This window comes from Mobula hypostoma, chromosome 28 (assembly GCF_963921235.1).
Source record: "Mobula hypostoma chromosome 28, sMobHyp1.1, whole genome shotgun sequence".
NCBI classification, from domain to species: Eukaryota; Metazoa; Chordata; class Chondrichthyes; order Myliobatiformes; family Myliobatidae; genus Mobula; species Mobula hypostoma.
In genome coordinates, this window is record NC_086124.1 from 34,850,301 (window position 1) to 34,865,414 (window position 15,114).

Consider the following 15,114-nt stretch of genomic DNA (forward strand, 5'->3'; position numbering starts at 1 on the left):
GGTCAGACAGAGTGAAGCTCCCTCCACACCGTCCCATCACACACTCCCGGGGTCAGACACAGAATGAAGCTCCCTCCACACGGTCCCAACACACACTCCCGGGATCAGACACAGAGTGAAGCTCCCTCCACACCATCCCATCACACACTCCCGGGGTCAGACACAGAGTGAATCTCCCTCCACACCATCCCATCACACACTCCCAGGGTCAGACACAGAGTGAAGCTCCCTCCACACCGTCCCATCACACACTCCCGGGGTCAGACACAGAGTGAAACTCCCTCCACACCGTCCCATTAGACACTCCCGGGGTCAGACACAGAGTGAAGCTCCCTCCACACCGTCCCATCACACACTCCCAGGATCAGACACAGAGTGAATCTCCCTCCACACCGTCCCATCACACACTCCCAGGATCAGACACAGAGTGAATCTCCCTCCACACTGTCCCATCACACACTCCCGGGGTCAGACACAGACTGAAGCTACCTCCACACCGTCCCATCACACACTCCCGGGGTCAGACACAGAGTGAATCTCCCTCCACACTGTGCCATCACACACTCTCAAGGTCAGACACACAGTGAATCTCCCTCCACACCATCCCATTACACACTCCCGGGGTCAGACACAGAGTGAATCTCCCGCCACACCGTCCCATCACACACTCCCGGGGTCAGACAGAGAGAGAAGCTCCCTCCACACCGTCCCATCACACACTCCCTGGGTCAGACACAGAGTGAATCTCCCTCCACACCGTCCCATCACACACACCCGGGGTCAGACAGCGAGAGAAGCTCCCTCCACACCATCCCATCACACACTCCCGGGGTCAGACACAGAGTGAAGCTCCCTCCACACCGTCCCATCACACACTCCCGGGGTCAGACACAGAGTGAAAGTCCCTCCACACCGTCCCATCACACACTCCTGGGGTCAGACACAGAGTGAAGCTCCGTCCACACCGTCCCATCACACACTCCCGGGGTCAGACACAGAGTGAATCTCCCTCCACACCGTCCCATCACACACTCCCAGGGTCAGACACATAGTGAAGCTCCCTCCACACTGTCCCATCACACACTCCCGGGGTCAGACACAGAGTTAATCTCCCTCCACACTGTCCCATCACACACTCCCGGAGTCAGACACAGTGAATCTCCCTCCACACCGTCCCATCACATACTCCCGGGGTCAGACACAGAGAGAAACTCCCTCCAGTCCGTCCAATCACACACTCCCGGGTTCAGACAGAGAGAGAAGCTCCCTCCACACTGTGCCATCACACACTCTCAAGGTCAGACACACAGTGAATCTCCCTCCACACCATCAAATCACACACTCCTGGGGTCAGACACAGAGTGAATCTCCCTCCACACCGTCCCATCACACACTCCCGGGGTCAGACAGAGAGAGAAGCTCCCTCCACACCGTACCATCACACACTCACGGGGTCAGACAGAGAGAGAAGCTCCCTCCACACCATCCCATCACACACTCCCGGGGTCAGACACAGAGTGAATCTCCCTCCACACCATCCCATCACACACCACAGAGTGAATCTCCCTCCACACCGTCCCAACACACACTCCCGGGGTCAGACACAGAGTGAATCTCCCTCCACACCGTCCCATCACACACTCCGGGATCAGACACAGAGTGAATCTCCCTCCACACCGTCCCATCACACACTCCCGGGGTCAGACAGAGAGAGAAGCTCCCTCCACACCATCGCATCACACACTCCCGGGGTCAGACACAGAGTGAATCTCCCTCCACACCGTCCCATCACACACTCCCGGGGTCAGACACAGAGTGAATCTCCCTCCACACCGTCCCATCTCACACTCCCGGGGTCACACACAGAGTGAATCTCCCTCCACACCGCCCCATCACACACTCCCGGGGTCAGACAGAGAGAGAAGCTCCCTCCACACCGTCCCATCAAACACTCCCGGGGTCAGACACAGAGTGAATCTCCCTCCACACCGTCCCATCACACACGCCCGGGGTCAGACACAGAGTGAAGTTCCCTCCACACCGTCCCATAACACACTCCCGGGGTCAGACAGAGAGTGAAGCTCCCTCCACACCGTCCCATCACACACTCCTGGGGTCAGACAGAGAGAAGCTCCCTCCACACCGTCCCATCACACACTCCCGGGGTCAGACACAGAATGAAGCTCCCTCCACACGGTCCCAACACACACTCCCGGGATCAGACACAGAGTGAAGCTCCCTCCACACCATCCCATCACACACTCCCGGGGTCAGACACAGAGTGAATCTCCCTCCACACCATCCCATCACACACTCCCAGGGTCAGACACAGAGTGAAGCTCCCTCCACACCATCCCATTACACACTCCCGGGGTCAGACACAGAGTGAAACTCCCTCCACACCGTCCCATTAGACACTCCCGGGGTCAGACACAGAGTGAAGCTCCCTCCACACCGTCCCATCACACACTCCCAGGATCAGACACAGAGTGAATCTCCCTCCACACCGTCCCATCACACACTCCCGAGGTCAGACAGAGAGAGAAGCTCCCTCCACACCGTCCCATCACACACTCACGGGGTCAGACACAGAGTGAATCTCCCTCCACACCGTCCTATCACACACTCCCGGGGTCAGACAGAGAGAGAAGCTCCCTCCACACCATCCCATCACACACTCCCGGGGTCAGACACAGAGTGAATCTCCCTCCACACCATCCCATCACACACCACAGAGTGAATCTCCCTCCACACCATCCCATCACATACTCCCGGGGTCAGATACAGAGTAAATCTCCCTCCACACCATCCCAAAACACACTCCCGGGGTCAGACACAGAGTGAATCTCCCTCCACACCGTCCCATCACACCCTCCCAGGGTCAGACAGAGAGTGAATCTCCCTCCACACTGTCCCATCACACACTCCCAGGGTCAGACACAGAGAGGAGCTGTGCTGACTGAGCTGGGAGAAATCGAAGGAAAACTACTGGATAAAGTTCGTGGAATACTTTGGAGGTGGCTCTAAAAGTCTCTTGGACAACTGAGTGAGTGACGGCGTTGGCGTGGAAGCTCGGTGTGGAGTTTTTGCTGCCGGTTTGGACTGGGTTTGTTGGCGGCTGCTTACTGCGTAGCTCCCAGCTGCGGCCGCTGGCAACTCGCCAGTAAGCCGGTTCGCTCCAAAACCGGAGGGAAACGCCGTCGTTTTCCCCCCATTGACATCGGGGCAACGTTCCTCCTCCATTGTTTTCCTGATTTTTTGTCCGGTGTCGGTGCCGGTGCCGGAGCATCTGGAAGGACGTTTCGGCCTCTCCCGGCCTGGGTCTCTGCACGTCCGACGGAGCCTTTCCTGGCGCCGAGCCAGCGAGGAACTGTCGACTGCAAACTTTCCCGGCCAGTTATTCGACTCGCTCCAGGACTTCTAACTGGCACCGCCGCAAAATTCTCGGACTGGAAAGAGCGCCAGCATGCCGGACCAGTCTCCAGGGAGTCGCGGGCCTTCGGGGAGTTACTCAAGGGTGGCTGCCTCCCCGGCCTCGGACAACGCCCTGTTTCGGTCGGTGAAGGTGGAACGTGGGGTGCAATGTATTTTGCGCCCTGGAATGACACTAGAAAAGTGTACGGAGGCAATGGAGGACCTTGTGGGGAAAGGTGGTATTCTGGCCACCGAGAAGGAGTTCGGAAAGGCGGTGTTCTATCTGGTGAATGAAGAGCTAGTGCACCGGGCCCTAAGCAGGGGAGTCACGGTGGACAACATCTTTTTACCTATGGAGCTGGTGACGGCCCCCACGCAACGTATCGTGCTTGGGCATGTTAAGCCTTTCATTCCAAATGAGGACTTGCTTCCCCCACTGGCCCGTTTAGGGCAAGTAAGGTCGGAGATCACTGCCATCCGACACAAATTTAAGAGACGCACCCTCCGCACCGTAATCTCTTTCCGGCGTCAGGTTTTCATGCAGCTGGAAAGGGAGGACGATGTTGAGGGCCGCTTTACTGTACGGCACGAGGGAGTAGATTATCAGGTGTACTGGAGCTCCGAGCGCCCACGGTGCCATGCGTGCAGGGAGGTGGGGCACTTTCGGAGGGACTGTCCTGCCGCCCGGAACCCGAGGGAGCCCACTTCGGGCACCAGTGCCCCAGCTACCTCTGCCCCTGATCCTACTCCTGCGCGTGCGCCTGCGCCTGCATCTGACCCTGCCCCCGCCCGTGATCCTGCCCCAGCCCCTCACCCTGCCCCTACCCCTACCCCTGTCCCTACTTCTACGGTTGGGTCGGTCCCTGCTCCTCTCCCTGTAGTTCAGGTGGGGGACGGGGTGGAGTCTGTGCGGAGTAAGAAGGCAAAGGGGAAATCCAAACATAGTAAGAAGCGGGTCTTTGAGGCCGCAGAGCTCACACCCGTTTCGTCTGAAGTGGAGCGTGGGGCTCGGGGAGGTGCGCAAGCAGACGGGGCGATGGAAACAGAAGGCGCCGCCCCATCGGTGAAGCCTGCACCTGTGTGCTCCTCCAGCGTGAAGAGGAGAAGGGAACGTTCCCGCAAGAGGGCAGGGGATGTAGATGCGGGGGAGTCCCAGGAAGGGGTGGGAATCCGGGTAGGGGTTGGTTCTAAACCTGAGTCCTCAGATGTAGCCACCAGTCCTGGGGTAGACGGTGTGGTTGTGCAAAAAGCTTGTGATAGGCCTGTTTGCACAAATGAGGCAGCCCTGGAGGCCTCCACCCAGGACCTACAAGTCAGCGCCTCTCTGGAGACCAGTGTACCGAATACTGTAAGAGGAGACGAGGCAAAGCTCTCTCATTCTCAGCACCAGGCGGCTTATGAATCCCTTGGACCAAAGGTGCCGGGTTCCCCTCTATGCCTGCCCCCTAGGGAGGACGATATTCTGTGCACATCGACCCCAGCAATAAATGACTTGCAGGGAGTCCCTGGGGATTGTCTCTCCACTGTCGCAAATGTGGATGAGGCTGATGCGACGGTGGAGCAGGCAGGTAAGAGCGAGGTGCCCGCTGCGCGGTGTGGGTCGCAGGCGCAGCCATCTACTGGAACATGCGGGGAGGCCGATGGGGATTCTGTCTGCAGTGACGGGTTGGAGGGGGACTCTTTCGATAGTGAAACAATGGACATCCTCACCCCTCCTGAGAAATCCCCATTGATACCTGTAGAGGAAATTAAGCATTTCATTCTCACCTCTGAGGGTGCCAAGCACCGGCCTCAGCTAGCCTCGCTTCGCTGGCCCAGCATGCCGAGGCTGGTGAGGTCCCTGCGAGTCATCCTCAGACGAAAGGGAAAGGGAAAGAGGAATGCGGTGGTGGGGAACGACAGACGGCAACTAAAATCTTTCCTGGATGACCTAGTAAGGGACATCAGAGGGAGAAGCAGCCTCGCTCCTACGGGGGATGGTGGGTCACAGGGTGTTGCTGGTACCGCCCGAGCCCGGAAAGCAAAAGGTATCCTTGCTTTCTTTCCGGACAGTGTGGTGGAAGGCGCCTCCGCTCTCACCGAAATGGGCGCAGCTGCTGAGACCTAGTGTGCTCCCGCCATGAAGCTTACCATAGCTAGTCTCAATGTAAATGGCAGCAGGGGTCCTCTTCGCAGGCATAACAATCTCTCAGTCCTCAGGGATGGGCGGTATACGGTGAGTTTCCTGCAGGAAACCCATACCATCCCTGGGGACGCGTCTGCTTGGCTCCTGGAGTGGCAGGGCGGGGTCTACATGAGCCACCTCAGCTCCATTTCTAGCGGGGTGGCGATCCTGTTGGCCCCGACCTTCCAGCCAGTAATTGAAAGGGTCCAAGACGTTTGTGCCCGGCCGTCTGCTCCACCTGGTTGTGCGCCTGGATGGCGTACCATTGCATTTTATCAATGTGTACGCTCCCAGGCGCGGTGTGATGCAGACGCGCCTATTCTGTCAGCTGTCCACCCTGCTGAGCTCCATCGATCCTGGGGACTGCGTCATCCTCGGGGGAGATTTCAATTGTACCCTCGAGGCGGAGGACCGTTCGGGCCTCCAACGCGACCCAGCATCAGCAAAAAAGTTAAAGGAGCTAGTCGGCTCCTTTGACTCGGTGGACAGCTGGCGGAATTTTCACCCCAACTCTAGCGCCTTCTCGAGAAGGTCTAGAGAAGGAGGTTCCAGGATAGACCGCATTTACATCTCTCGGGCCTACGCCTCCCGCGTGTCGGCGTCCTCCATGCGGCCAGTGTCGTGCTCGGATCATCACCTTGTGTGGATGGAATTTATTCCACTACACCCTCGGGTGGGATCCAGGTATTGGCATTTTAACAACCGGCTGCTGGAGGACAGCCGTTTCCGGGATTCGTTCCGAGCGTTCTGGGTCTCCTGGAAGGAGAGGCGGAGAGAGTTCTGCTCCCTACGGCTATGGTGGGATGTGGGCTTTGCCCACATCCGGTTTTTATGTCGGGAGTACACTAGGGGGTCGACCAAAGGGCGGGGCTCTGAGATTGAGTGGCTTGAGAGAGCGTTGCTTGACCTGGAGTCCCGCCTCGGTCCGACCACTGGAGACCAGCAGCTGTGGCAGGAATACCAGGAGAAGAAGGACGCACTAAGGGACTTGCAGCTTCAGCAGTCCCGAGGTGCGTACGTGAGGTCACGGATCCAAATGCTGCAGGATTTGGACCGTGGCTCACCCTTCTTCTACTCGTTGGAGAGGTGGCGGGGAGTTCAAAAGCAGCTAGTGGAATTGCTGGCTGCCGATGGCTCCTCCATCACGGACCCTGATGGAATTAACAACGAGGTCCGTTCATTCTATCGGTCCTTATTCTCGTCTGATCCGTCAAATGCGGAGGCGTGCAATGAAGTCTGGAAGGATTTGCCTAAGGTCAGTCCAGAGGATGCAGTGCGTCTGGATGCCCCCCTGACTCGGGAGGAGCTGTCCACTGCCCTTCGGCAACTCCGGAGGGGCAAGTCCCCTGGTTTGGATGGACTGAGTGTTGAGTTTTATCAGGCTTTTTGGGATGTCCTGGGGGATGATTACAGCCTTGTCCTAGGGGAGAGCCTAGCCACCGGAGAAATGCCCCTCTCATGGCGAAGAGCTGTTGTGGTCCTACTGCCCAAGAAGGGAGACCTCCGCCTGCTAAAGAACTGGCGGCCGGTCTCCCTCTTGTGCGCGGACTACAAGATCTTCGCCCGGGCAATGGCCAACCGTCTGGGTTCGGTAATTGGACAGGTGGTCCATCCTGACCAATCTTACACGGTCCCGGGCCGCTCCATCCAGGACAATGTCCACCTAGTACGGGACCTGATCCACCTGCTCCAGGAGACTGGGACCCCGGCAGCGTTTCTTTCTCTTGACCAGGAGAAGGCGTTTGACCGGGTGGACCACAGTTTCCTGCTGGGCACCCTGCAGGCTTTTGGGCTCGGACCACACTTTGTGGCCCGAGTTCGGCTCCTGTACTCTGCCGCAGAGTGCCTAGTTAAGATCAACGGATCACTGACAGGACCTATCCACTTCCGAAGAGGAGTGCGTCAAGGGTGCCCCATGTCCGGTCAACTGTATGCGATCTGTGTCGAGCCATTCCTCGGCCTTCTTCGGCGAAGGCTGACAGGTCTGGTTCTGCGCGAACCGGACATGAGGGTCGTCCTCTCAGCCTACGCCGATGACGTACTCCTCATGATGACAGACCCCTGTGACCTGCGGAGGATGCGCGAGTGCCAAGATGTTTTCTCGGCGGCATCCTCCGCCAGGATCAACTGGGCGAAATGTTCCGGACTCTTAGTAGGCCAGTGGCAGGTGGACTCCCTGCCGGAGGAGATGAGAGCTTTTGAGTGGAGCACCAGACGTCTTCTCTATCTGGGAGTCTACCTGAGTCCTTCTGGGGAGACCTGGCTGGCGAACTGGCAGGACCTGGAGACAAAGGTCATGGCCCGGCTAGGGCGCTGGTCAGGCCTTCTCAGGGTGCTTTCCTATCGAGGCAGGGTGGTGGTCATAAACCAGCTGGTGGCCTCCATGTTGTGGTACCGGATGGTCACCTTGGCCCCCCCTGCCCCTTTTGTTGCGAGAATGCAGAGGAAGCTGGTGGACTTCTTCTGGGGAAACAGGAAACACTGGGTCTCTGCAGCGGTTCTGAGTCTCCCAGTAGGAGAGGGCGGACAGTCGCTGGTGTGTGTACGCACACGACTGGCGGCTCTCCGCCTCAGGACTCTGCAGAGATTCCTGTACGCCGAGCGCCCTCCCAGGTGGCACGTGTTGGCGACTTTCTTCCTCCGGAGGGGCTGCTGCCTTCACGAAGATATGCAGCTACCACCGGCAGGCGTCAGCCGTGCTGCTTTGCAGAGGCTGCCCGGCTTCTATCAGGACCTACTGAGAGTCTGGAACATGGTTGCCTCAGGCCGGGAATCCCCTCCTCTGGCAGAGGGCGGGGTCCTGGCCGACCCTTGCCCTGCCTCAGCGGATGTCGGTGCGGCTCAGGTGTGTGGATCGACTCAAGCTGAGCTGCTCGTCGGGCCCAGGCCCCGCAGCCTTACCCGAGAGACGAATCCACACAACTTGAGCCGTCTTTCATCGACACCCACAATCCCATTCAGGGATGCAGGCAGGAGGTACCTTTAGGGGCTGCTGCTCCACACCCTCCACTTCCTAGCCTTTGTCCACCGTCCCAACACGCCATGGCGGTCGGTCTTTCCACCTGGAGGTGAGGGGGGTCCCCAATGGAAGTCCCTTTACAAGGGAGTCCTCCCCATGCACCTTGGGGATCTCGGCTGGAGGGTGCTGCATAAAGCGGTGCCCTGCAATAAGTTCTTTAGTCTGTACACGGATCTCCCAGCCGCGTGTCACTTCTGCGGGCTGGAGGAGACCGTGTACCACATGTACGTGGAGTGTGTGAGGCTGCAGCCCCTTTTCGCGTTTTTGCGTGGGCTGCTTCTCGCCTTCTGGTTGCATTTCAGTCCCACCCTATTTATATATGGTCATCCAGTAAGGAGGGGGGCACAGAGGGATGAGGATGTCCTTGTCAACTTGCTCCTGGGGCTGGCGAAAATTGCCATCCGTGGCTCCTGGAAAAGGGTGGCAGGAGGTTCTCCCCGGGCGGACTGCCTGGCTATGTTTAGGGGGTATGTTCGTGCCCGGGTGAACATTGAAAAGGAATACGCACAGTCCACGGCGACCGTAGAGGTGTTCCGGGACCGTTGGGCTCCGCGGGGTGTAAATGCCATCATTGATGAGGATGGCAATATATTGGTTTAAGATGTATTGTCTGTTTGTAGTGTAGTAAATATGTTAGTCACTGGGTTTGTAAATATTGTATAGCACCGACATTTGTAATAAAGAATTTTGTATATAAAAAAAAAGGGTCAGACACAGAGTGAATCTCCCTCCACACCGTCCCATCACACACTCCCGGGGTCAGACAGAGAGAGAAGCTCCCTCCACACCGTCCCATCACACACTCCCGGGGTCAGAAACAGACTGAATCTCCCTCCACAACGTCCCATCACACACTCCCGGGGTCAGACACAGAGTGAATCTCCCTCCACACCGTCCCATCACACACTCCCGGGGTCAGACACAGAGTGAATCTCCCTCCACACCGTCCCATCACACACTCCCGGGTTCAGACACAGAGTGAATCTCTCTCCACACCGTCCCATCACACACTCCCGGGTTCAGACAGAGAGAGAAGTTCCCTCCACACCGTCCCATCACACACTCCCGGGGTCAGACACAGAGTGAATCTCCCTCCACACCATCCCATCACACACACCCGGGGTCAGACACAGAGTGAAACTCCCTCCACACCGTCCCATCACACACTCCCGGGGTCAGACACAGAGTGAAACTCCCTCCCCACCGTCCCATCACACACTCCCGGGCTCAGACACAGAGTGAAACTCCCTCCCCACCGTCCCATCACACACTCCCGGGGTCAGACACAGAGTGAAACTCCCTCCCCACCGTCCCATCACACACTCCCGGGCTCAGACACAGAGTGAAACTCCCTCCACACCGTCCCATCACACACTCCCAGGGTCAGATACACAGTGAAGCTCCCTCCACACTGTCCCATCACACACTCCCGGGGTCAGACACAGAGTTAATCTCCCTCCACACTGTCCCATCACACACTCCCGGGGTCAGACAGAGAGAGAAGCTCCCTCCACACCGTCCCATCACACACTCCCGGGGTCAGACAGAGAGAGAAGCTCCCTCCACACCGTCCCATCACACACTCTCAGGGTCAGACACAGAGTGAAACTCCCTCCACACCGTCACATCACACACTCCCGGGGTCAGACACAGAGTGAAGCTCCCTCCACACCGTCCCATCACACACTCCCAGGGTCAGATACACAGTGAAGCTCCCTCCACACTGTCCCATCACACACTCCCGGGGTCAGACACAGAGTGAATCTCCCTCCACACCGTCCCATCACACACTCCCGGAGTCAGACACAGAGTGAAACTCCCTCCCCACCGTCCCATCACACACTCCCGGGCTCAGACACAGAGTGAAGCTCCCTCCACACCGTCCCATCACACACTCCCGGAGTCAGACACAGAGTGAAGCTCCCTCCACACCATCCCTTCAGAGGCTCTGGTAACAGTCTGATGCGGAACAGTACCTTCATGCAAGTGTTGTAGAAGGAGATGAAGTTAGTGAACAGGTCGAGGTAGCGGGTGGTGAAGACAGCGGCAAAGAGGAATTGGCTTTTCCCCGAGATTCCTGAGAAGAGGGGAGAGATGAGGAGATGCAGGAGAGGACAGAGATTGGGAGAGTGTGGGAAGAGAGAGGGCAAAGGAGAGATGGGGTGAGGGGGAGGAGAGGGGGAGAGAGTGAGAGATGGAGGGATAGGGGACAGCGGAGAGAGGGAACAGGTGGATGAGAGGTTGTGAGGGTGAGGGAGCGGGTGAAGGGGGAGAGAGCAGAGTGAGAGAGAGGGTGTGGAGGCGAGAGGGGTAAGTGGGGTGAGGTTATTACAGGGATTTGGAGAGAAGGGGTGGGGGTGAGATGGGGTGTGGGAGAGGGGATAGGGAGAGAGAAGAGGTGAGGAGAGAGAGTAGGTGAGGGGGAGGGGGGAGGGGGAGGATAGAGAGGAGATGAGGAGAGGAGGGGGGAAGGGAAGAGGGAGAGGGGAGGGGGAGAGGGAGAGGGGGAGGGGGAGAGGGAGAGGGGGAGAGGGAGAGGGGGAGAGGGAGAGGGGGAGAGGGAGAGGGGAGAGGGAGGGGGAAGGGGAGGGGAAGCGGAGGGGGAAGGGAAAGGGGAGGGGTAGAGGGGGTGTGAGGGGAGAGGGGGAGAGGGAGAGAGGGGGGAGGATGTGCAGGGGGAGAGGGGGGAGGGGAGAGGGGGGAGAGGAGAGGGGGGAGAGGGGGGAGAGGAGAGGGGGGAGAGGAGAGGGGGGAGAGGGGGGAGGGGAGAGGGGGGAGAGGAGAGGGGGAGAGGGGGGAGAGGGTGTGAGGGGAGAGGGGGAAAGGGGGAGAGAGGGGGAAGGGGGAGAGAGGGGGAGGGGGAGAGAGGGGGAGGGGGAGAGAGGGGGAGGGGGAGGGGGTGTGGGGAGAGAGGGTGAGGGGGAGAGAGGGTGAGGGGGAGAGAGGGGGAAAGGGGAGAGAGGGAGTGAGGGACAGAGGGAGTGAGGGGGAGAGGGGGTGAGGGGAGAGGGGGTGAGGGGAGAGAGGGGAGGATGTGCAGGGGGAGGGGGTGTAAGGGGTGAAGGGGAGAGAGGGGGTGAGGGGGAGGGAGGGTGTGAGGGGAGAGAGGGGGGAGGATGTGCAGGGGGAGGGGGTGTAAGGGGTGAAGGGGAGAGAGAGGGTGAGGGGGAGGGAGGGTGTGAGGGGAGAGAGGGGGGAGGATGTGCAGGGGGAGGGGGTGTAAGGGGTGAAGGGGAGAGAGGGGGTGAGGGGGGAGGGAGGGTATGAGGGGAGAGAGGGGGGAGGATGTGCAGGGGGAGGGGGTGTAAGGGGTGAAGGGGAGAGAGGGGGTGAGGGGGAGGGAGGGTGTGAGGGGAGAGAGGGGGAGGATGTGCAGGGGGAGGGGGTGTAAGGGGTGAAGGGGAGAGAGGGGGTGAGGGGGGAGGGAGGGTATGAGGGGAGAGAGGGGGGAGGATGTGCAGGGGGAGGGGGTGTAAGGGGTGAAGGGGAGAGAGGGGGTGAGGGGGAGGGAGGGTATGAGGGGAGAGAGGGGGGAGGATGTGCAGGGGGAGGGGGTGTAAGGGGTGAAGGGGAGAGAGGGGGTGAGGGGGAGGGAGGGTATGAGGGGAGAGAGGGGGGAGGATGTGCAGGGGGAGGGGGTGTAAGGGGTGAAGGGGAGAGAGGGGGTGAGGGGGAGGGAGGGTGTGAGGGGAGGGAGGGTGTGAGGGGAGAGAGGGGGGAGGGGGAGAGAGGGGGAGAGAGGGGGTGAGGGGAGAGGGGGTGAGGGGAGAGGGGGTGAGGGGGGAGGGAGGGTATGAGGGGAGAGAGGGGGGAGGATGTGCAGGGGGAGGGGGTGTAAGGGGTGAAGGGGAGAGAGGGGGTGAGGGGGAGGGAGGGTGTGAGGGGAGAGAGGGGGGAGGATGTGCAGGGGGAGGGGGTGTAAGGGGTGAAGGGGAGAGAGGGGGTGAGGGGGGAGGGAGGGTGTGAGGGGAGAGAGGGGGGAGAGAGGGAGAGAGGGGGAGAGAGGGGGTGAGGGGGGAGGGAGGGGGTGAGGGGGAGGGAGGGAGTGAGGGGAGGGAGAGGAGGGAGAGAGGGGGAGAGAGGGGGAGAGAGGGGGAGAGAGGGGGAGAGAGGGGGAGAGGGGGGAGAGGGGGGGAGAGAGGGGGTGAGGGGGAGGGAGGGGGTGAGGGGGAGGGAGGGGGTGATGGGGAGGGAGGGAGGGGGTGATGGGGAGGGAGGGAGTGAGGGGGGGGGAGGGAGGGAGGGAGTGAGGGGGGGGAGGGAGGGAGGGAGTGAGGGGGAGGGAGGGAGGGAGTGAGGGGGAGGGAGGGAGGGAGGGAGTGAGGGGGAGGGAGGGAGGGAGGGAGAGGGGGGGAGGGAGGGAGGGAGAGGGGGGGAGGGAGGGAGGGAGGGAGAGGGGGGGAGAGAGGGGGTGAGGGGAGAGAGGGGGTGAGGGGGAGGGAGGGGGTGATGGGGAGGGAGGGAGGGGGTGATGGGGAGGGAGGGAGGGGGTGATGGGGAGGGAGGGAGTGAGGGGGGGGAGGGAGGGAGGGAGTGAGGGGGAGGGAGGGAGGGAGGGAGTGAGGGGGAGGGAGGGAGGGAGGGGGTGAGGGGGAGGGAGGGGGTGATGGGGAGGGAGGGGGTGATGGGGAGGGAGGGAGGGGGTGATGGGGAGGGAGGGAGTGAGGGGGAGGGAGGGAGGGAGGGAGGGAGTGAGGGGGAGGGAGGGAGGGAGGGAGTGAGGGGGAGGGAGGGAGGATGTGCAGGGGGAGGGGGTGAGACAGAGATAAATGCATTTTTACAACATTCATCACTTCAGGACCTTGTACCCCCCCACCCCGCGGTCACTCTCACTGTCACTGTACGGAGATGGGGAGCAGGACCCCCGGCTGATCCCCCCCTCCATGGGGTGGCGGTGAGGGTGAACAGTTGTCCCTCCACTCCGGGGCTCAAACCCGCACGAAGGGCAGGGAAGGGGGCCCCGAGGTGGAGACGGCTTCAATCCCAGTCCCTGGCGCCGTGCATTCCCGGCCGGGCCGGTACCTACGCCCACTCGGCCTCGCCGTCTCCGGGACTCCGAGCAGTTTTGGTTCCGGGCCCGGCCAGTCCCCGGTCAGGCCCAGCGATGCCCGGCATGTACAGTACCTGGTCCCGCGTGGAGCGCGTTCCCCGGCCCGGCCCGGCCCGGCCCGAGTTCCGGGGCCGGAGCTTCCCACGGCGAGGCCCGGCCCGGCAGAGCCCCCTCCCCTCCTCTCCCCGGGCGGTGCCCGCAACCCACCTGCACACGAACGGCTCCTCCAGACCTTGAGCAGCAACAGCACAATGGCGAGCAGATGCGAGAGGTCTCCCAGAAACCTGAACACGTTCATGGCGCACGGAGCGGGGAGAGGTCGGGACGGAGGGAGAGAGAGAGGGAGGGCGGAGGAGGGAGAGGAGGAGGAGGGAGGGAGACGGAGGGGGGGAGGGGAGAGGGGTAAAGGGAGAGGAGGCGAGGGGGAGGGGAGAGAGGGAGAGAGACGGAGGGGGAGGGGACAGAGGGGGAGAAGGAGAGGGGATGGAGGGAGCGGAGGGAAGAGAGATGGGGTGGGGATATCGGGGAGGATAAGGAGGGGTAGAATAGAGAGGAAGTGGGGAGGGGAGAGCGAGGGAGGATAGGCAGAGGGGTATTGAGGGGAGAGCAAGGGCAGATAGGGAGGCGGATGGGGAGAGAGGGACAGGAAGGGAGGGAGAGAAGGGTCAGGGAAGAGGGAAGGGAGAGAGGCAAGAGGAGAGGAAGGGGAGAAGGATCAGAGGAGAGAGAGAGGGCAGGAAAGAGGGAGGGAGGTGGGAGGGATGAGAGAGAGGGAGGAAGGAGAAGGGGAGAGGGGTGGAAAGGGAGATAGAGAGATATAGGGCAGGGAAGAGGGAGGGAGGGGATTGTGAGAGGTGTGAAGGAGTGGCTGAGGGAGAGGTTCAGACCCCTCCCTCTCTCTCTCTGCTTTTCTGCTTTCCTCTCCCCCTATCTCTCTCTGTCTGTCTCTCTCCCTCTCGCTCCCACCATCCCAACCTTTCCCTGCCAGTGTTTGGTAGCCACCGGCTTCAAGCAAGCTTCAATCATACCAGTGCCGAAGAAAATCATGGTGACCTGCCCCAGTGACTATCGTTCAGTAACACTTACATTCACAGTGACAAAGTGTTTTGAGAAGTTGGTGATGAAACATGTCACCTCTTGCCTGGACATACATCAGGATGCTCTTCAGCATTTAATACCATTATTTCCTCAAAACTAATCAATAAACTCCATGACCTGGGCTTCAATACCCCCTTGTGCAATTGGACCCTGGATTTCCACACTTGGAGACCCTGGATTTCCACACTTGTAGATCACAGTCAATTCAGTTTTGCAAAAACATCTCCTCTACAATCTCCATCAGCACAGGAGCACCACGGGGATGTGTACTTAGCCCCTGGTCTACTCACTTTACACCTGTGACTGTGTGGTTAGGTACAGCCCCAACACCAGATACAAGTTTGCTGACAACACCACTGTTGTGGGCCG

General features: G+C 60.2%; 1 protein-coding gene across 1 annotated transcript in view; it reads right to left on the reverse strand.

Moving 5' to 3' along the window:
- The window catches only part of LOC134338811 (ER lumen protein-retaining receptor 1), an 87,805-nt gene extending 73,502 nt beyond the window's left edge, over positions 1 to 14,303 (reverse strand). Inside the window, exons 1-2 of the mRNA XM_063034886.1 lie at positions 13,855 to 14,303; positions 10,574 to 10,674 (exon numbers count right to left, since the gene is read on the reverse strand). Of these exons, the coding sequence (XP_062890956.1) occupies positions 10,574 to 10,674; positions 13,855 to 13,945 (192 nt within the window). The 5' untranslated portion in view covers positions 13,946 to 14,303. The remainder of the gene's footprint in view (positions 1 to 10,573; positions 10,675 to 13,854) is intronic.
- Between the last annotated feature and the right edge of the window lie 811 nt (positions 14,304 to 15,114).